At 50.7% G+C, this 23,263-nt stretch overlaps 1 protein-coding gene across 3 annotated transcripts in view; it reads left to right on the top strand.

The window, feature by feature from the left end:
- LOC142497992 (guanylate-binding protein 1-like) overlaps window positions 1-23,263 on the top strand; it is an 851,842-nt gene that overhangs the window by 685,302 nt on the left and 143,277 nt on the right. For all 3 annotated transcript variants that reach the window (XM_075606500.1, XM_075606499.1, XM_075606501.1), the window contains exons 2-4: window positions 21,886-22,085; window positions 22,705-22,832; window positions 23,043-23,152. In XM_075606500.1, the coding sequence (XP_075462615.1) occupies window positions 21,893-22,085; window positions 22,705-22,832; window positions 23,043-23,152 (431 nt within the window). In that variant the 5' untranslated portion in view covers window positions 21,886-21,892. The remainder of the gene's footprint in view (window positions 1-21,885; window positions 22,086-22,704; window positions 22,833-23,042; window positions 23,153-23,263) is intronic.

Below are 23,263 nucleotides of genomic sequence, written 5' to 3'. Positions count from 1 at the left end.
CTCTGTAATGTGGCAAATGACCACATATAAACCAAGGGGTGTATGCAAACACACGTGTATAAGTTGGAGTGTATCACACAGTCCTGCAAGCGTGTAATGATAGTGCCTTATCCAGCATATTCATACGACCTGACCAGTCATTGTATGGTGGTATCTGCTGGCATGTTTCCTCTCAGACCTCCACTGCAGCGCTCCCTGATGACATCATAAGATGACGTCAGTAAAACCAACGAACGTTTCACGCCTGCTCGGTGCTTTGTCCAGGTGAGGTCTGAGAGGACCTTGCAGGACTGTGTGATACACTCCAACTTATATACTTGTGTTTGCATTTATTTATTTATTTTATTTATAAAATATTTTACCAGGAAGTAATACATTGAGAGTTACCTCTCGTTTTCAAATATGTCCTGGGCACAGAGTAAAACAAATAATACATGGTTACAAATACAGTTACATAAGTGAACAGGGTATACATTATATACAAGACATTGCGTGCACAGTTAAAGAAAATATATATTATGGGCGTATGAAACAGTTACAGACCAGATTAAAGTGTGAGACAGCCTTAGATTTGAAAGAACTTAAGCCGGTGGTGGATATGAGAGTCTCTGGTAGGTTGTTCCAGTTTTGGGGTGCACGGAAGGAGAAGGAGGAGCGGCCGGATACTTTGTTGAGCCTTGGGACCATGAATAGTCTTTTGGAGTCTGATCTCAGGTGATAAGTGCTGCAAGTGGTCGGGGTGAGGAGCTTGTTCAGGTAGCTGGGTAGCTTGCCCATGAAGAATTTAAAGGCAAGACAGGAAAGGTGAACTTTGCGCTGTGATGTCCACACCACGTTGCAGTCTCTTTCATCCAGATCAAAGGCAGGGAAACGTAGTGTTGATGCACAGGAGGGTTTATTTGCCAGGTACAAAGCAGGAACAGGGTTAACTTATAGGATAAAACAGAAACAGAAAAGCCTAACTCCTTTTCAGAGTTCTGACTAATACAGCTTAGTCCCTAACTACCAGTGGGGGAAACCTAAGCTCTTTCCCCACTTTAGACACTGTACCTGCAGCTTCCCTTTGCAGTCTTTCACAGGGCTGTCTGTGTGTGTGCCTTCAGACCAGCACAGCAGCAGCACAGGAAGATGTCTGTGCTGCCTTTTAACCTTGAAGCTCATTAATTAGGGCTCAGGTGAGAGGGACGGGAACACACCCTGGAAGGTGCTGGGTCCTATGTACCTCCCCTCAAACACCTTTTGCTTCAATATATCACATATCCCCCCCCCCCATTGCTCAATCGTTATCGGGTGAGCACTTGAAAATAGGGAGGTGTATACTCGGGACAATGCATCAGCATTTCCATGTTTGGAGCCTGGTGTTACGCCGATGCTCGCCACAAACCGGGACCGGACCGCGGGGCTGAGGTGGGGTTACATTATCACCGACCTTAGTCCGTGCAGACTGATCCGGAGTGCGCAGTTCGTAGTCGTACATCGCAGGGTCAGGATTGGAGAAGGCAGCATCGCCGTTATTGAAGCCAAAGTCGGGGTAGGAGAAGACAGGACAATCGATGGCCGAACCAGGGTCAGGATAGAAGACATCCGGGTGGTCGTAGTCGTAGCAAGGAATCGGCAACAATCAGACAGGTGTTCCCCGCTTCAGCTTAGGAGCATGAGCACGGGAGTGGCTTCTGCGTGAGGAGCGGCCTCGGCCCATGACGCCGATCTCAGCAGGAGAAGACAGCAGGCTGGCCGAAGTTCAACGCAGGGCAGCGTCGGGGAGAACCAACGCTTCAGAGCAGAAGTCCAAGGCAGGCCACTGCAAGGGGATAGCAGCAGGCCGCAGGAAAGGAAGGGTAGCCACTGCTAGGAGGGAATGCAGCAGGTACCGGTGCTGGCAACACGCTTCAGCACAGGAGAAAGAACAGGCCTCTGGATACTCAGGAACTTGGAAGGTAAGAACGCTAGGAGAGAGGCCTGGGCAGTTTGTGGCAGAGACAGTAACGTCCAGGTAGGAGATTATGCTCGGCACTGTTTCAGTGCCAACGCCCAGGATATAAAGGGCGGAGATCCAATCACAGGAGGAGGGTGTGTGAGTATTCCTCCAATGATGTAGCACAGGCAGAAGCTGCAATGAGAAGCAGCACCTGTGCCATAGATTGCCAGAGGAAACTTTTGCAACTGCAGAAGTCTGCAAAAGTTATAATCAAAGCCAGGAGTGGATTCCTTACACCTGGCCTGTGTTCAACTGTGAACTGGAACCCCTTGAGACTCAAAAAACAGCGAGTTACCCGAGCATTCTTTTCCTTATTTTGTTGCATGTACTTTAAGGGTGCATGGTCGGTTATTAGGGTAAATTTTCTCCCTAATAAATAATATTTTAGAGTCTCTAACGCCGATTTGATGGCCAAGCCCTCTTTCTCAACTACGGCATATCTCTTCTCGTGGACAGTTAGCTTTCGGCTGATATAGATGATGGGGTGTTCCTCCGCTCCGACTCTTTGTGACAGGACCGCTCCTATCCCTACATCGGAAGTGTCACACTGAACCTGAAATTCCCTGGTGAAGTCCAGGGTGATCAGGACGGGATGAGCACATAAGGCGTCTTTTAAGCTTTGGAAAGCTTTCTCCGCCTGGTCAGACCACTTCACCATGACTGAACTCTTCCCTTTCGTTAGGTCGGAGAGAGGGGTCGAGAGGGTGGCAAAGTCTGGTATAAAGCGACGGTAGTAACCAGCCAGGCCGAGGAAGGCTTTAACCTGTTTCTTAGTTACTGGTCTCGACCACTCCCTAATTGTCTTCAGCCTTGCCACCTGTGGTTTCACAAGCCCTCTACCAACCGTATACCCTAAGTACTTGGTCTCTTCTAAACCGATGGCACACTTAGCAGGGTTTGCTGTCAGACCCGCTTCCTCCAGGGAGTCTAAAACTGCCTGAACTTTTTTTAGGTGAGATTCCCAGTCATTACTGTTAATGATCACATCATCCAGGTAGCTCGCGGCATAGTCTGTATGGGACTTCAAAACCCGATCCATCAATCTCTGAAAGGTTGCTGGAGCCCCATGTAGACCGAAGGGTAGGACCTTATATTGGTATAGCCCGCCTGGTGTGGAAAATGCCGTTTTTTCTTTAGCAGCCTGTGTTAGAGGTACCTGCCAATACCCCTTAGTCAGATCAAGGGTAGTTAAGTATCGGGCAACACCTACCCTGTCTATCAGTTCGTCTACCCGTGGCATAGGGTATGTATCAAATTTTGAGATTGCATTTAGTTTCCTAAAATCATTACAGAACCTGATCGAGCCATCCGGTTTCGGAACCAACACGATAGGGCTCGACCAGTTACTGAATGACTCCTCGATTACGTCGAGGTCCAACATTTTCTGTACCTCCTCTTTAACGGCCTGTCGCCTAGCCTCAGGTAGTCTATAGGGTTTAAGATATATGACCTTCCCAGGTTCTATATTGATGTTATGCTCAATAACCGAGGTTCTCCCGGGTACAGGGGAGAAAACTCGGGCATTGCGCACAAGAAACTCCTTTACCTCCTGTTTCTGAGGGCCAGACAAGGTGTCAGCAACTTTCACTTCAGGAACAGAAGGTTCCCTAGATGGTACCGTCCGAACTACAGTAACCAACGCTTCCCTATCTTTCCAGGGCTTTAGGAGATTCACATGATACAACTGTTCTGGCTTCCTCCTCCCGGGCTGACTAACTCTGTAATTGACCTCTCCTACTCTTTCTAAGACTTCGTAGGGTCCTCGCCAGGTGGCCAAAAATGTACATTCTACTGTAGGTACCAGCACTAACACCTTATCTCCCGGCCCAAACACCCTAAGTCTGGCATTCCGGTTATAAGAGTTCTGCTGTGAACTCAGGGCTTGCTGCATGTGTTGTCGCACAATCAGCAACACTGCTGCAATGCGATCCTGCATCTGGGAAATATGCTCGATTATGCTACGGTGGGGTGTTGACTCTGTTTCCCAGGTCTCTTTGAGCATATCCAGTATACCTCGTGGGTGTCTCCCATACAACAACTCAAAAGGGGAGTAACCTGTAGATGCCTGAGGGAATTCTCTTATGGCAAACAATAAATACGGCAAGAGAAAATCCCAGTTTTTACCATCTCGGTCTATGGCCTTCCGCAACATATGTTTAAGAGTCTTGTTAAACCGCTCCACTAGGCCGTCGGTTTGCGGGTGATAGACCGAGGTGTGTAAATGTTTGATATTCAACAACCTGCATAGCTCTTTCGTAACCCGGGACATAAAAGGGGTTCCTTGGTCTGTTAATATTTCCTTGGGGATCCCGACCCGAGTAAACAACAACATTAATTCTTTGGCTATGCCTTTAGCGGATGTATTCCGGAGGGGAACCGCTTCCGGATATCTTGTGGCACAGTCTACAATGACTAGAATGTGTTGATGGCCCCGTGCTGACTTTGGTAATGGGCCTACCAGATCCATTCCGATACGTTCAAAAGGAACTTCAATAATAGGCATGGGTACTAACGGACTACGGAATGATTTTACTGGTGAGGTCATTTGACACTCTGGACATGTCTCACAATAACGTTCTACGTCTTTGTGTAGACCCGGCCAGTAAAATCGTGCCTTTATTCTATCAGTGGTTTTCTTTACCCCTAGGTGTCCTCCCAGGACATGGCTATGGGCCAGGTCCATTACCTGACTTCTAAAGGGCTTTGGCACCAGTAACTGCTCTAACCTGTCAGGGTCATCTCTTTATACCCTATACACCAAGTCATTGTTGTAGATAAAGTAGGGTGGTGATGGCGTAACCTCAGGATTAACTGGTACCCCATTTATGCTCACTACTGTGGCTTTGGCGTTTACTAGCGTCAAATCGTCTAGTTGGGCAGAGGCAAACTTTACGGGAGCAACCTGTAAATCCTGAAAATCTAGTTCTGGAGTGTCCTCAACCTCAGGTCCTTCACCTGCCATAACCTCTAACACAGAACCAAGGTCTACTGGATCGGGAACATCAGACCTCAAGGGCGCATCCTAAACACAATCAGACTTCCTTTCCCACAGTTCCCAAAACCATGGGAAATCCTGACCCACTAGTACCTCATACATCAGATTCGGCACTACTCCAACCTGATGATGTACTGGGCCGATGGGGTTTTCTATGTACACTCGTGCAGCCGGGTAAGTGCGATCATCCCCATGGATACAGGTTACTTGTAAGGAGACCCCTGGTAGAAACCCAGACTGGACAAGATGTGCAGCGACCAACGTAACTGTACTACCAGTGTCGAGCATTGCACTTACAGGTATCCCATCTATTTTGACTTCACACATCCTATTCCTCTCTAAATGACCTTTCTCTATCACAGTCTGTTTAACAGCAGGAACCCCGCCCGAAAAATACCCCACAGAAATGTCACATTGCATTCGGTCAAGGTTCATAGGGCAAACTGCTGCCACATGTCCAAGTTCATGACATTTGTAGCACTCAGTGTACTTCCCAAAACTGGGTCGGGGTTTTTTCTCCAGTCTATTGGAAAGAGTGGGGCTAGAGTCCCTTCTATGGGCCGTGGGATTTTCATCTCCTTTATGGGAGTCTATGAGTCCCTGTGGGCCACTAGGCCGAGGAACAGTCTCACCGGACCTCCTGATGTGCGGGGACCTGCGACCGGGAAACTCGTCAGGACTTGTATTCCGGGCCATCTCCTCAGCAGCAAAGTGGCGTTCCACTAAAGCGACCAACTGCTCTGCGCTTTGGGGGTAATTTTGGCTGACCCACTTCTGGACGGTGCGAGGAAGACCCCGCAGGAACCGGTCTTTGATGACCCTTTTGACGACGGCGGCGGCTGTACATTCGTCAGGCTGGAGCCATTTCCGCGCCGAGTGGATGAGGTCGTAGATTTGGGAGCAGGGAGCTTTTTCTGCATCGTAACGCCAGGAGTGGAACCACTGGGCCCGAACTGCGACAGTGACACCTAGCCGTGCCATAATCTCAGCCTTCAAGGTTTCATAGTTTTCCGCCTGCTCTGGCTCCAAGTCATAATAGGCCTTCTGCGAGTCCCCCACCAGGAAAGGAGCAATTATTCCAGCCCACTGCTCAACTGGCCACCCTTCGAGTGCTGCAGTGCGCTCGAAAATAGACAGGTACGCCTCAACGTCATCGTCCATCGTCATTTTCTGAATAAGGCGCAATTTTACCTGGTGAGCGACCTGTGGGGCCACGCTAGTCTGGGCGGTAATTTTCTCCCCCAACACTCGGAGCTTTCGGTGTAGTCAAAGTTGCGCTTCGTGTTGTTCTTCCTTTAGCGTCTGATGTAGGGACACCGCCATCTGCTTTACTAACGCCGCAGTACTTTCCGTTTGTGACTTTGCAATCTGTTGTAAGATCTCATTATGGGATTTTGACATCTCCTGCAAACCCCGCAATAAGATAGCAGCATTTTCTGTTTGCTTGTACTGGAGCGAGGACAGAAACGCCTCCATTTTCCACTTTCACTGCCTTGTGGACTGCCCGCATTAAACTCCACCAATTGTGAGGTCCCCACCACGTTGCAGTCTCTTTCATCCAGATCAAAGGCAGGGAAACGTAGTGTTGATGCACAGGAGGGTTTATTTGCCAGGTACAAAGCAGGAACAGGGTTAACTTATAGGATAAAACAGAAACAGAAAAGCCTAACTCCTTTTCAGAGTTCTGACTAACACAGCTTAGTCCCTAACTAACAGTGGGGGGAAACTAAGTTCTTTCCCCACGTTAGACACTGTACCTGCAGCTTCCCTTTGCAGTCTCTCACAGGGCTGTCTGTGTGTGTGCCTTCAGACCAGCACAGCAGCAGCACAGGAAGCTGTCTGTGCTGCCTTTTAACCTTGAAGCTCATTAATTAGGGCTCAGGTGAGAGTGAAGGGAACACACCCTGGAAGGTGCTGGGTCCTATGTACCTCCCCTCAAACACCTTTTGCTTCAATATATCACAATACACATGTAACGGTTTTTGTGAACCGGTCTGACCCCCCCAATCTCATATTGGCCCCTGTGGTCTAACCAGTCCCCATTACAGTGTGATAGTGTCTGGTGGTGCACCTGTTGGCAACAGGACTCCTGAGTCTCCCGCATGATGGTGTATGGGGAGGACCCGTCCAGACAGGCAGCTGAGGTAGTGTGCTCAGTCCTACCTATTTCCAGTGCAGCGCCTCCACCTCATCAGGGTCCCTTCGGTCACTTGGGGATGATCCTGGCGAGGAACTCCTCTGTGGTGCTCCTCTCTGTACAATCACTTCACACATGTACATGAGAGGGTTTGTAATTAAGACAAAAAACAAAACTGTGCGCTACTACCTAACTACCTATAAAGTTTAAATGTATAAATATATACAGTGCAGTGACTATACCATCAATTTAGTGATAAAAAATGTATAAAAAATTAAACCACAACTCCCACAGTGAGATAATTATACATTAAATAATAAGTGCCACATAACCGTGTTGGGGATAATGGCGTCTGCAGCTGTAAACGCAGGGGTGGCTCAGCACCCCACACACACTAAGAGAATGGAAACAAAAGAAAACAGCGCACAACGCCAAATAGTGAAGCAAATTCAACAATATATTATAGAATTAAAAAGGGGGTAATATATCTGCGTACATGAAAAAAGTTGGTAAAAGGCATGTAGTGTGTATCACACTGTTTACCACTCGGCAGCTGTTAGCTGTAGATTCAGGTGCTTGCTTCCCTCTGCTGATGCAGCTCAGTTGATTCTGGGGCAGGACGTCAGTCTTTTCACTCCCAAGGGGATTTCCCTTCATGCAGCCAGGTTCAGCAGCTGGTACTGGGGCTCGGTGAAATCGCTCCGGCTTCCTTGCCGATATGAAGCTGCTCCTGTACCTCGGCAGGTGTATCCTCTGCACAGAGGTTAAAACGCAGCTTGCTGGGGTGCCCTCAGCGTGCCACGATGCCGCTCCGTCGCGGGACGCTGTGTAATGACGTCACTGTCTACACAGCAGTGGTGGATTCAATAGGGAAGTTTGAACAGTCTTACAAAGTCTCTCACAAGTGTCCAAAACAGCACACAGGATGAAATAAAAACAGGACAGGCCAATACATAGACAAAGGCCAATGTAAGCAGATATAAGGCAATAGAATGTTACATCCAACTAGTTTCATAGAATTAACTACTTCTTCATTGGCCTTTGTCTATGTATTGGCCTGTCCTGTTTTTATTTCATCCTGTGTGCTGTTTTGGACACTTGTGAGAGACTTTGTAAGACTGTTCAAACTTCCCTATTGAATCCATCACTGCTGTGTAGACAGTGACGTCATTACACAGCGTCCCGCGACGGAGCGGCATCGTGGCACGCTGAGGCAAGCTTCATATCGGCAAGGAAGCAGGAGCGATTTCACCGAGCCCCAGTCCCAGCTGCTGAACCTGGCTGCATGAAGGGAAATCCCCTTGGGAGTGAAAGACTGACGCCCTGCCCCAGAATCAACTGAGCTGCAGCAGCAGAGGGAAGCAAGCACCTGAATCTACAGCTAACAGCTGCCGAGTGGTAAACAGTGTGATACACACTACATGCCTTTTACCAACTTTTTTCATGTACGCAGATATATTACCCCCTTTTTAATTCTATAATATATTGTTGAATTTGCTTCACTATTTGGCGTTGTGCGCTGTTTTCTTTTGTAATTAAGAGCATCTTTATTGGACGGTGGGCCATGCTGCCCTCCACAATGGGGTGCATTAGCCCTCCATTGTCACAGCACTTCCCTTTACAAGGTGTAGTTCTCCTTAAATAGGGATTCCCTATCCCAGCCGGGATGTCTTTACTCTGTGCCAGGTCCCTGGACACAGTCTTCTTATTCAGCTACTATAACATAACACTTAACTGCTCCTACTCTTACTCCTCCTCCAGTAACACACACACTAACTTTGCTCAGTGCTGTGCCTTATGTATACTCTGGAGGCTGACACACCTCTGACATCACTAACCATGGAGTCAGAGCCTGTGACCACTCCCGTCCATACATAGGGCACCTCACCAGAGTGTGAGGGCAAACCTCCATAATTACTGCTGGCATGCCCACAACTTACCAGGCCTTACTGTCAGCAGGAGAGATGACTGTAGCCATTTTACATGCAGCTACATTCTCCCCCTGGTGAATCCCATCGGCCTCGCTGGGACCTAAATTTGCATACCTTCCTCCAGGAAGCACTGTAACACAAAACATAATTGTTAACATCACACAGATTTGCACAATACAACAGAAAATTGACCACAGTGACATCTCGCCAAGCCCGCCCCGACCAGCAGCCACGAGCCCGCGTAATGCCTCAGTACCCCCTAATAGTAGTGACTCGGGTCAGGTTTTCTAACCTCTCTACCACCCATGTCCAGGACCGTGACATGATAATGCCTAGGCAGTCCCCTCTCGGTTCTATAGGTCACCCTGTGTTTATGTATGTTCCTCCCTATACTCCACACTCGCATCAGGTGATCTATTCTGTCCTCTGCCTTCTTTCCGGTAACTTCACTCCCCTTACTGACTAGATACATCTCAATGGTTTCCCTAAGCCACATCTCTCTGTTTTCTTCTATCTCCTCCATGAGGGGTTCAGGGACATAAGGGTACTCCAACCCGTGGGGAGACTTATATTGAGCCATTATTGCCCGTTCCGCCCTACTGATCCTGGTCAGATCAGCCCTACCTGCCCTCCCAGGTAGCACCCATGACAGGGGTTCGTCAGGATCCACAGGGTCTGACAGTGTGTCAGGACCCATGGGCTCTATCTCCCTGTGCTCAATCTTAATCCACCGATCCTGCAACTCCCTATCTCTTTGCTCAGATGTGAATTCTCCTTCGGCCCACCAAAAATCTACTACCTCCTCCCTACGGATGAGAAACCGCGTACGGTCCATCCAGGCTACATAGCCTTCAAAGAGTGGGGCCCACCAACGGTGTTCTTTGAAGCGGTGTGAATCCCCTGAGTCACTCTCATCCGCATCCCCCCATGAAAATACCCCCGATGTCCGTGCCGACCGTGGTACGGACCACCGTGAGGATCCCATTGCCTTTTCCTCGGGTTTGTTGGTCGCAGGAGGCAACCACCGGCCTACCGCGGCCTTACCTAATTCTCCCCCACCCCGAGAAATGCCCTCTGTAGCGCAACTGAGCTGTCTTTCCCCAGTCCGTCTCTCCTCCTCCCCCAACGGTACGTCCACAAGTTCTAGGCTAGGCGGGGACCCCGTGGAACAGGTGATGGGGGCAGGGATTTTACCTAGGGCGTGGGGTTGGGCGTAAGGGCAAGCGAGGGGGCGCCACAGGGCTACGACCCATTCCCGGCTGTCCATGGATTGATCCAATGAGGATAGCTCACCCTCCTAAGTCTGCGGTTCGCCCATCCAGCTCTTGGGCCCTTGAGGTGATCGGGGACCTTCACCCGATCGCCGAAGCGTCGCTGCTTCCTTCCCGTCTGTTCCGCCGTCGCCACCGGAAGTGATGTCCTCTCCGGAACCGGAAGTGCCGCCATCTTGAGTTGGACCCCCATGCGGGATCTCTTCCTCGATGACGACATCCGGAAGCTCCGCTGTCGTCTCCACCGGAAGTGGTGTCTTCTCCGCACGTGCGTCTTGGGCCTGGCACGGCCTTGTTTCCGCTACACCGTCTACCGGAGCAAGGTAAGTACGTGGCCTTCTCTTACCATTCCGCAGAGGTGTAGGCGTCTCTCGCCCGTCGCCGCCATATCCTGGGGCGGAGGGACTCCGTCTCTCGGCTCGCCGATCTGCGGGGGACGCCCTGCTTTCCAGGCTGCTACTCACGCCACGGGGTGTCGTCCTTCCCGGTTCTTTCCTGGGCCTTGATTTCACCTCCGCTAGCTCGCGGAGATCCTCATCCGAGTAGTCTCCCTTCCCCGACTTAGGGGTCACCGATCGGGGTGATAGTCTCTTTTCAGTGCGGTCGGGGGGTGACCCGACCGTCTCGGTTGCTGCTGACCCAGTCGATTTAATCGACTCCAGTCCCCTTTCTCCGGGACTTGCACGCCTGATCCACAGTGCACCAGGGGACTCGGCATAGCGCCTAGCCGTATCCCCCAGCCGTATCCCCCGGGGGGTCAGCAGGTTGGATTGGAATGAACGTCGGCATTGGCCACAAATATAATGTCCCGCAGTGTGGGCAACGTGCCGCTGTATTAACAGTGCCTCCGGGCAGCCCGCATTGAAGGCAGAGCCCGACCACCGTCTCGGTGTTGGCCACCCTGATTACCAGTAGCCCGCCGGGTACCAAGTAGGGCTGGGTGGAGACCATAGTGCCCACAGTGGAGGAGCAGGCCATCCTTTTAATAGGGTCCACTTTCTGTATGGGTCTCTCCAGGTCAGTGGTTCCTCGCAACTGACTGGTAGAAGTTGCTGGGCCAGCCACTTCCTGCTTCGGCTCCTCCCTCCGCTGACATAGCTGGAACCCGCCCCCAGGGGTTGCAATTATGGGCGGGTCCCACAGGGGAATAGCATGCCCCTTAATTAAAGCCGCGCCTTTCTCAGTCCTGGTGGGCGCGGTCTGCGTTTTCGCACCAGTTTCCCCATCAGGGTGAGGTTCTTTTCCCGCGGCTAGTTCCCGCCTTCTCCTGGCAGCCGCCTTGCGTGCAAAATATCCCTCCTTTTTGCACGCTACCTCCGCGGCCGGAACTACTTCTTGTAGTGGCGCCGTCTGGATATCAGTCCCTGGGCCCAGTGGGTGCATTCCCACAGGCCATAGTTGAAAGTCACTCCCCCTGGTGGAAATCAAGGGAGGGTCCCATAGACTAAGCGGTTGACTCAGCACAGGGGCCGAGTGAGTCACTGTCCATGAAGGCGCAGCCATAGCTTTCGCGCCATGCCCCCCATCAGGGCGGAGCTCTGCTGTTCGCGCCATTCCCGGCCAGCTTTTTGCAAGTCCTGAATCAGCCAAGTTCTCTGCGACTGGCCCACGCGGTCTCCCTAGCAAGCGGGAGCCGCCATTTTGAATAGCTTTTGAGTCCGAAATGTCAGTTTTTTTTCTTGACAAGGTAGCATTCATTTGGTTGCACGTCCGCTGACATCCATCCTCACTGTGCTCCACCCCATTTATCACAATGTCCTCACACTCCTCAAGGGGGGCACCTCGGTGTCCCAGACAGGACAAAAACGGGGCAGCCACCGCCTTCGCTCCACTCCAGAGCAGATTAGTTAAAGACAGCTCGGCGACAGTTTGCTCTTCCGTGGGGCGCACGCCACAGGTGCCTTCCCCATCAGCCTCTGGTCGCCATTTTGGGCTCTCCGCACCACGCGGATCCTCCATTCCTTGGGTTGTCACACTCTCATACCAATTATCGTACATGGGGCTCCGCTCTGCGGGGCAGCCACCACACCAGTACAATAAAGATTTGCTCAGATGCACCACCACATGTGTACCTGATCTAGGCTGGACTCATGTTGCACTATCTCAGGCTAGGCTCACTCTGTCAGTGTCTGCTGTAACTCCTTCCTCCCAGTCTGTGCTCCCTATGGTAAGTTTCTGGAATGGGCTAGAGTACTCTGGCTCTGCCATGCAGTACTTGGGCGTCTACCTCTCTTGGTCAGCCTAGCGCAGACCCTCTCCAGGATTCCTGACCACGTTAACAGGCTATCCCTTCTGGCGTCCTACCAACTAGCACTACCTCAAAGTGACTCAGTCAGCTATAGCCCGGCTCCAAACCCCTCACTCCTTTCAGGCCCCTAGGTCGTCCCTGCGAACTGGCAATACCCTGTCAGCCCCTGACCACCCCTAGGTCCGTCCCAACGCAGCACAGAGTGGCAGCAGACACTCTCCCTGTTTCCCAGTGTGCCTAGCTAGAGCCTGTCCTGTTGACAGATCTGATCTCAGCAGCGCCTCCAAATGTAACGGTTTTTGTGAACCGATCTGACCCCCCCAATCTCATATTGGCCCCTGTGGTCTAACCAGTCCCCATTACAGTGTGATAGTGTCTGGTGGTGCACCTGTTGGCAACAGGACTCCTGAGTCTCCCGCATGATGGTGTATGGGGAGGACCCGTCCAGACAGGCAGCTGAGGTAGTGTGCTGAGTCCTACCTATTTCCAGTGCAGTGCCTCCACCTCATCAGGGTCCCTTCGGTCACTTGGGGATGCTCCTGGCGAGGAACTCCTCGGTGGTGCTCCTCTCTGTACAATCACTTCACACATGTACATGAGAGGGTTTGTAATTAAGAGCATCTTTATTGGACGGTGGGCCATGCTGCCCTCCACAATGGGGTGTATTAGCCCTCCATTGTCACAGCACTTCCCTTTACAAGGTGTAGTTCTCCTTAAATAGGGATTCCCTATCCCAGCCGGGATGTCTTTACTCTGTGCCAGGTCCCTGGACACAGTCTTCTTATTCAGCTACTATAACATAACTCTTAACTGCTCCTACTCTTACTCCTCCTCCAGTAACACACACACTAACTTTGCTCAGTGCTGTGCCTTATGTATACTCTGGAGGCTGACACACCTCTGACATCACTAACCATGGAGTCAGAGCCTGTGACCACTCCCATCCATACATAGGGCACCTCACCAGCATGTGAGGGCAAACGTCCATAATTACTGCTGGCATGCCCACAACTTACCAGGCCTTACTGTCAGCAGGAGAGATGACTGTAGCCATTTTACATGACCGCTACACACATACACACATAGGCATGTATACACACGCATACATACACACACTCACACAGGCATATATAAACACACAAACACATACAGACATAGACACACACACACACACACACAGACATAGATAAACTTGCATATACACAGATGCACATACTGTACACAAACATATGCACACACACATTCCAGCATATGTACACACACACACACACATATATAAATACGCACACAGTCAGGCAAACTGCCACATGAAAAGATCTGCATACACACACACATACAAGCATAGATATACACACACACACATAGAGGCACATATACACACACCTACACACACACCTACAGACAAGCAAACTGCCACATAACAAGATCTGCACACACACACACACGCATAGGTACACATAAATACACACATGCACAGATGCACACACACCCACGCATAGATACACAAGCATACACTCACAGACAGGCAGACTGCTACAGAAACAGATCCACACATATAGATACACACGCATACACTCACAGACAGGCAGACTGCTACAGAAACAGATCCACGCATATAGATACACAAGCATACACTCACAGACAGGCAGACTGCTACAGAAACAGATCCACGCATATAGATACACACGCATACAGTAAACAGACACAAACACACACGGGGTTCCCTCTACCCCCTGCTTTTCTGTTACGTCTCATTTTTTTCTCGCTCCCCAATTTAATCTCTCTCCCCATCTCATCTCTCTCTCCCCATCTCATCTCTCTGCCCCCATCTCATCTCTCTCTCCCCATCTCATCTCTCTCTCCCCATCTCATCTCTCTCTCTCCCCATCTCCTTTGCCATGTGTTAACACAGCGCTGTGTTTAATCAGCTTTATGTTCTAATACAGGGGTAGCCTGCTCCAGTCTTCAAGGGCTACCAACAGGTTAGGTATTCAGGATATCCCTGCTTCAGCACAGGTGGCTCAGTCAGTGGCTCAGTCACCGAGTCACTGAATGAGCCACCTGTGCTGACGCAGGGATATCCTGAACATCTAACATGTTGGTGGCCCTTGAGGACTGGAGTTGGCCAGTCAATGACTGAGCCACTGATTGAGTCACCTGTGCTGAAGCAGGGATATTCTGAAACCCTGACCTCTTTGTGGTCCTTGAGGAGTGAAGTTGACCACTTCTGTTCTAATAGAAGAGAATCCATCCCCCACCCCTCTGCTGCCCCAACAGTAAAATATCCACTGCTGAGTGTCCCACTCCCACGGTCTGTCACCCTGCCATGTCCTGCCTGTGTGTCACACTCCCATGGTCTGTCACCCTGCCATGTCCTGCCTGTGTGTCACACTCCCATGGTCTGTCACCCTGCCATGTCCTGCCTGTGTGTCACACTCCCACGGTCTGTCACCCTGCCATGTCCTGCCTGTGTGTCACACTCCCATGGTCTGTCACCCTGCCATGTCCTGCCTGTGTGTCACACTCCCATGGTCTGTCACCCTGCCATGTCCTGCCTGTGTGTCACACTCCCACGGTCTGTCACCCTGCCATGTCCTGCCTGTGTGTCACACTCCCATGGTCTGTCACCCTGCCATGTCCTGCCTGTGTGTCACACTCCCATGGTCTGTCACCCTGCCATGTCCTGCCTGTGTGTCACACTCCCACGGTCTGTCACCCTGCCATGTCCTGCCTGTGTGTCACACTCCCATGGTCTGTCACCCTGCCATGTCCTGCCTGTGTGTCCCACTCCCACGGTCTGTCACCCTGCCATGTCCTGCCTGTGTGTCACACTCCCACGGTCTGTCACCCTGCCATGTCCTGCCTGTGTGTCACACTCCCATGGTCTGTCACCCTGCCATGTCCTGCCTGTGTGTCACACTCCCAAGGTCTGTCACCCTACCATGTCCTGCCTGTGTGTCACACTCCCAAGGTCTGTCACCCTGCCATGTCCTGCCTGTGTGTCACACTCCCACGGTCTGTCACCCTGCCATGTCCTGCCTGTGTGTCACACTCCCACGGTCTGTCACCCTGCCATGTCCTGCCTGTGTGTCACACTCCCATGGTCTGTCACCCTGCCATGTCCTGCCTGTGTGTCACACGCACAAGGTCTGTCACCCTGCCATGTCCTGCCTGTGTGTCACACTCCCACGGTCTGTCACCCTGCCATGTCCTGCCTGTGTGTCACACGCACAAGGTCTGTCACCCTGCCATGTCCTGCCTGTGTGTCACACTCCCACGGTCTGTCACCCTGCCATGTCCTGCCTGTGTGTCACACTCCCATGGTCTGTCACCCTGCCATGTTCTGCCTGTGTGTCCCACTCCCACGGTCTGTCACCCTGCCATGTCCTGCCTGTGTGTCACACTCCCATGGTCTGTCACCCTGCCATGTTCTGCCTGTGTCACACTCCCATGGTCTGTCACCCTGCCATGTCCTGCCTGTGTGTCACACTCCCATGGTCTGTCACCCTGCCATGTCCTGCCTGTGTGTCACACTCCCATGGTCTGTCACCCTGACATGTTCTGCCTGTGTCACACTCCCATGGTCTGTCACCCTGCCATGTCCTGCCTGTGTGTCACACTCCCATGGTCTGTCACCCTGCCATGTCCTGCCTGTGTGTCACACTCCCATGGTCTGTCACCCTGCCATGTCCTGCCTGTGTGTCACACTCCCATGGTCTGTCACCCTGCCATGTCCTGCCTGTGTGTCACACTCCCATGGTCTGTCACCCTGCCATGTCCTGCCTGTGTGTCACACTCCCATGGTCTGTCACCCTGCCATGTTCTGCCTGTGTCACACGCACAAGGTCTGTCACCCTACCATGTCCTGCCTGTGTGTCACACTCCCATGGTCTGTCACCCTGCCATGTCCTGCCTGTGTGTCACACTCCCATGGTCTGTCACCCTGCCATGTTCTGCCTGTGTCACACTCCCACGGTCTGTCACCCTGCCATGTCCTGCCTGTGTGTCACACGCACAAGGTCTGTCACCCTGCCATGTTCTGCCTGTGTCACACTCCCATGGTCTGTCACCCTGCCATGTCCTGCCTGTGTGTCACACGCACAAGGTCTGTCACCCTGCCATGTCCTGCCTGTGTGTCACACTCCCATGGTTTGTCACCCTGCCATGTCCTGCCTGTGTGTCACACTCCCACGGTCTGTCACCCTGCCATGTCCTGCCTGTGTGTCACACTCCCACGGTCTGTCACCCTGCCATGTCCTGCCTGTGTGTCACACTCCCATGGTCTGTCACCCTGCCATGTTCTGCCTGTGTCACACGCACAAGGTCTGTCACCCTGCCATGTCCTGCCTGTGTGTCACACGCACAAGGTCTGTCACCCTGCCATGTCCTGCCTGTGTGTCACACTCCCATGGTCTGTCACCCTGCCATGTCCTGCCTGTGTGTCACACTCCCATGGTCTGTCACCCTGCCATGTCCTGCCTGTGTGTCCCACTCCCACGGTCTGTCACCCTGCCATGTCCTGCCTGTGTGTCACACTCCCATGGTCTGTCACCCTGCCATGTCCTGCCTGTGTCACACTCCCATGGTCTGTCACCCTGCCATGTCCTGCCTGTGTGTCACACTCCCATGGTCTGTCACCCTGCCATGTCCTGCCTGTGTGTCACACTCCCACGGTCTGTCACCCTGCCATGTCCTGCCTGTGTGTCACACTCCCACGGTCTGTCACCCTGCCATGTCCTGCCTGTGTGTCACACTCCCACGGTCTGTCACCCTGTCATGTCCTGCCTGTGTCACACTCCCATGGTCTGTCACCCTGCCATGTCCTGCCTGTGTGTCACACGCACAAGGTCTGTCACCCTGCCATGTCCTGCCTGTGTGTCACACTCCCATGGTCTGTCACCCTGCCATGTTCTGCCTGTGTCACACGCACAAGGTCTGTCACCCTGCCATGTCCTGCCTGTGTGTCACACTCCCATGGTCTGTCACCCTGCCATGTCCTGCCTGTGTCACACTCCCATGGTCTGTCACCCTGCCATGTCCTGCCTGTGTGTCACACGCACAAGGTCTGTCACCCTGCCATGTTCTGCCTGTGTCACACGCACAAGGTCTGTCACCCTGTCATGTCCTGCCTGTGTGTCACACTCCCATGGTCTGTCACCCTGCCATGTCCTGCCTGTGTGTCACACGCACATGGTCTGTCACCCTGCCATGTCCTGCCTGTGTGTCACACTCCCACGGTCTGTCACCCTGCCATGTCCTGCCTGTGTGTCACACTCCCATGGTCTGTCACCCTGCCATGTTCTGCCTGTGTCACACGCACAAGGTCTGTCACCCTGTCATGTCCTGCCTGTGTGTCACACTCCCATTGTCTGTCACCCTGTCATGTTCTGCCTGTGTGTCACACTCTTAAGGTTTGTCACCCTGCCATGTCCTGCCTGTGTGTCACACTCCCATGTCCTGCCTGTGTAACACTCCCATGGTCTGTCACCCTGTCATGTCCTGCCTGTGTTTCACACTGCTAAGGTCTGTCACCCTGTCTTGTCCTGCATGTGTGTCGCAGGAGAGAACTAGGAGACGTGTCAGTACTGGGGCTCAAAGGTCACCGTGTCCGAGACTGGCCTAAATCAGGAAAACCCCAATGCCCAGTGAAGATAAAGGAATATTCTCTGGACATTTCTTCTGTTCTTCCTTCACCACAACCTTCACGGCTCCTCCGGCCGGTTTCACTCTCCTGGGGACCAGCATCTATTTTCACTCAGGTTTTTGTGGATTCAGGAGCCGCAGGGAACTTCATTGACCACGCATTTGCGAAACTCCACTCCCCTCCTCTCCGTACTAGGGAGATTCCCTTACCAGTAGTGGCTATTGATGGAAGACCTATGATACCTGGAACCATCACTCTTGAGCCTAATCCTTGGCTGGTCACCATCGGGGCACTTCACAGAAAGTCACTATCATCCTACCGGATTTACTCTACCTCGACTCCAGTGGTTCCAGGACTTCCCTGCCTGCGGCACCCCAACCCCAAGGTTGATTTGGCGACCAATCAAGTCACATCCTGGGGACAAGATTGCTATGGATTGTGTCTTCTGGTGTCTCGCACCATCTCCGAGGTTGGGCTACCTACTGAGACTTCCGCATCATGCCTTCCAGTTTGTTACCAGGAATTTGCCGACGTATTCGACAAAAAACAGGCAGAGGAGTTACCGCCACATCGACCGTATGATTGTGCAATTGATCTACTCCCAGGGCTCATCCCTTCTCAAGGCCGCACCTATCACCTTTCAGAACCAGAAACCAAGGCTATGCGGGAATACATTTCGGAGAACCTTCAGCGTGGGTTTATCCGCAAATCAAGTTCTCCCGCTGGAGCAGGTTTCTTCTTCGGTTCCAAAAAGACGGTTCTCTCAGGCCATGTATCGACTACAGAGGCCTAAATAAAATCACCGTAAAGAACCGATATCCGCTACCCCTCATTCCTGAACTCTTCGACCGCTTACGCAAGGCTACCATCTTCACCAACCTGGATCTTCCAGGAGCCTACAATTTGATCTGGATCAGATAGGGCGATGAATGGAAAACAACCTTTAATACCCGTGGCGGCCACTACGAATATCTAGTCATGCCATTTGGCTTATGCGACGCACCGGCCATATTTCAGAACTTCGTCAACAAAATTTTCCGGTATCTTTTGGACCAATTTCTCGTGGTATATCTGGATGATATCCTTATCTTTTCCAGTTCTTTGACCGAACATCGGGCACAGGTTAGATTGGTTCTCCAAAGACTTTGGGACCACCCCCTCTACGCCAAGCTCGAGAAGTGTCAATTCGAACAGAAGAAGATTTCTTTCCTTGGGTACTTCCTCTCTTCCCATGGGTTCGAGATGGATCGTGCGAAATTATCGGCAGTGCTGGACTGGCCCGTACTGTCACTCTCAAATCGAGACTGGCCCGTACGGGACTGGCCCGTACTCTCAAATCGATACAACAATTTCTTGCGATCTGGCAGCTGGAGCCGTTCTTTCTCAAAGGTAGGATTTTCATGGAAAACTCCACCCCTGTGCCTTCTTTTCTAAAAAAAAAAAAATTACCGCGGAAAGGAACTATGATGTTGGAAATCGGGAACTTCTGGCTATGAAAATGGATGTTGAAGAATGGAGACGTTTGCTTAAGGGGACAACTTCTCTCATTTCTATCCTTACAGACCACAAGAACCTCGAATACATTGAAGGGGCAAGGACACCGGGATACTGCAGACGAGGTGGGCTTTCTTCTTCACTCGGTTCAACTTTGTGATCTCTTATCTTATCGTCCAGGATCCAAAAACACCAAAGCAGACGATCTATCTTGACAATTCTCTCCTGATGGCTCCGAGGAGATAGAGCAGGGGGCCATCATTCCTCCCGCCCAGATTATCTCTGCCGTATCGTCATCACTTCTGCAACAGATTTCGCAAGCTCAGGCAGAGGATCCTTGATCATAATCCACACGTTCGTCTAAATTATTTGTTCCTCCCCAATTCCGAAGGGAGGTGTTGCAATGGGGTTGTAACTCCAAGACAACTGGTCATCCGGGGGTTAGGAAGACTTGCGATTTCCTCAAATAAATCTTTTGGTGGCCTGAGCTCCGCAGAGACGTACAGAAGTTTGTGGCAGCCTGGGTTATATACGCTCAGATGAAGGTGCCAAGGATGTTACCCTGTGGATTGCTACAACCCTTACCCGTCCCCACGCGCCCATGGACCCACCTCTCCATGGATATTATGGAGGAGCTGCCTCCCTCCAGGAGTATGACTACCATACTGGTAGTGGTCGACAGATTCACACAACAAGCCCATTTTGTTCCTCTCATGAAGCTACCCACAGCTTCTGAACTATCGGAGATCTTTATTAAAGAGATATTCTGCTTCCATGGAGTCCCAACGGATATTGTCTCACGTTTAACGACAAATTGAATTGTAGAGGGTGTCAAGTTTGCTAAGGTGGGTTTGAGGAGCCGAGCCATATACTATGTCTCCATAGTCAATAATTGGCATTAGCATCTGCTGTGCGATACGCTTTCTGACCAGGAGACTTAGGGAGCATTTGTTCCTGTAAAGTACCCCTAGTTTGGCATAGGTCTTGGTTGTCAGGGTATCAATGTGCATCCCGAATGTTAAGTGGGAGTGAAACCATAAGCCCAGGTATTTAAAACTAGTGACAGGTGTTAGGGTGGTGTTAGCGTTGGTTCGAATCAGGAGCTCAGTCACTGGAAGCTTTACAAATTTAGTCTTGGTCCCAAATACCATTGTTACAGTCTTGTCAGTGTTTAAAAACAGTTTGTTTTGGGAAATCCAGTTTTCGAGTCTCAAAAAGTCAGACTGAAGTATGTGTTGAAGGTCAGAGAGGCTATGGCTGTGTGCATATAGGATTGTGTCATCTGCATACATGTGTATACATGGTTTATATGTGGTCATTTGCCACATTACAGAGTTTAATATAGAGATATACCAGGCTGTTACCCCATTCACCTATACACCAGTGAGTGTGATAGGATATTTAGCCACACTCTGCAAACCATGGGAGAGTGAGTTCTTGCAAACGTTTGAACTATCATATACATCTGTATGAAACCAGTTGGTTACACCTGCGATGAGTGTCAGTAATGGTAGCAGTGGTATGATATATAGATAGTACTACAGGTCTTACACACACCTAGACTAAGTGCCTCTTTACATCAGACTGCTAATACAGCACCAATACAAGTTTAGGGTCCCAGCAGTCATTTTGGGTGTGTTTTTTCTAGTGACTAATATAGCCACTGTGAATAGATCATACCTCCAAGGTACATGCACCTATGTAAATGGTCCCTTCCTCCCTTTAAATCTCACCACAGAGGACATAGACTAGCTCAAAGACACGAGTTGGGACTATATCCTCCACGGTAGTCATTTCTCCCTGTTTATTTTAATGGAGTAACTGTTGTCCATTGTACACATGTTTAATAAAGCACGTTTTTAACACATTAGTGAGCGGCTATTTAGGGTTCACCATAGGATTGAATATTTCCCAGCCCTCAATTGGTCCGCACATAGGAATCTTGGTTACTCCATTAACCCCTTCATTCCTTCCACTATCTCCTTCCCGTATGCACCCGATTGACATATACAATCCATTCATATAGCAGGAGGGCGGCAGTATCTCTAATTTCCACTGTATGGTTACACAGATTGGTTTATCACAGATGGTTTAATTACACACAGATTACATGTTTATAGTGTCACATTTCTGTCTTTCCCACAAAGTGATGATCTCCCCATCTATATATAATGTATATTCCCCCAGACGGAAAATGGCCCCAGAAATTGCGATGCCGCTCCCCGTGTGTCTGATAGAGAACCGGGACGGACACGAGCTAGTAATCAACCAGGAGGCGGCGCAGATCCTGTCTGACATCACTCAGCCCGTGGTCGTTGTGGCGATTGTAGGGAAATATCGGACCGGAAAATCCTACCTGATGAACAAGCTGGCGGGACGCAGTGATGGTGAGAGACCCAATGAGGGTTAGGGTTAGTCTCTGTAAAGTGATACGTAAAACAAAACTAGTAGCGCTATACAAGAATATGTTATTATTATTATTATTATTATTAATATTATGAGAAGGTACAAACAGGAAGAACTTCTCAGAATTACAGACACAACAACACAGGTTACTGTATGTTATCCGGCTGGAAGAGAACTCATAAAGCGTAGTGCAGGCGTGGAACAGGCTCCCAGGAGAAGTGGTATGGACAATAAGAGAATTACAGAATGCTTATCGTTTACACATGGAAATCACATACATTTATTAACTCTTTAGCTGCCGTGGCAGAGATGCGCGTCAGGCTGATGTGGTATCGATGGGATAAACACAGACAAGCTGAGTGTAATGTTTTGGAGCGGATATGAAGCTACATAGACCAGGTTGGCCAAATTGTCATTATATGACACCAATTTCAATAGGTACATTCCCCTTTTTGTGATGAGCAGTGAAGTCCTGCTATAAATTGTCCTGTTAAAATCCCCTGTCCCTGAAGCTTCTCCTTCATGTTTCTCTATCACTGACCTCTCTTTATTTTGTTCTTGTTATTTTGTCTCTTTATCTTTGTTATCCTCACCCTCCAGGGTTTGCTCTGGGATCCACCATCCAGTCTAAGACTAAAGGGATCTGGATGTGGTGTGTCCCTCACGCTTCTAAACCTGGACACACCCTGGTGCTGCTGGACACAGAGGGGCTGGGGGACGTGGAGAAGGTGAGTGGGGACAGATGTCTCCGTGTGACCTCCAGCCTGGTTCCTTCTATGCTGGAGACGCATGTTAACACTGCTCAGTGCTGCAGAACGGTCTATCAGATAAGGGGTTAATGTACGTGTAAGATGGACTAAGTGGCTGTATATATTAGGGCGTCTCTAGCACCGCACAGGGACGCTCTGTGTTACAATGATTCTGTTTCTCTGTCTCAGGGAGATAGTAGGAATGACGCCTGGATCTTCTCTCTGGCTGTTCTGCTGAGCAGCAATTTAGTGTTTAATAGTATGGGAACTATTGACCAGCAAGCCATGGAGCAGCTGCAGTATCCTTTATAGTAACAGAGTGATGCTCTGCAGATCTCTCTGGCAGCACATGAATTATGCTCTGCAGGTGTCCCTAGTATTGGTGGACCTGGCTATATCTGGGTATATCT

The sequence above is a fragment of the Ascaphus truei genome, chromosome 6, assembly GCF_040206685.1.
Source record: "Ascaphus truei isolate aAscTru1 chromosome 6, aAscTru1.hap1, whole genome shotgun sequence".
Taxonomy (NCBI): Eukaryota; Metazoa; Chordata; class Amphibia; order Anura; family Ascaphidae; genus Ascaphus; species Ascaphus truei.
Note: the sequence above shows the minus strand (reverse complement) of the source record. Positions and strands in the feature narration are given on the sequence as shown.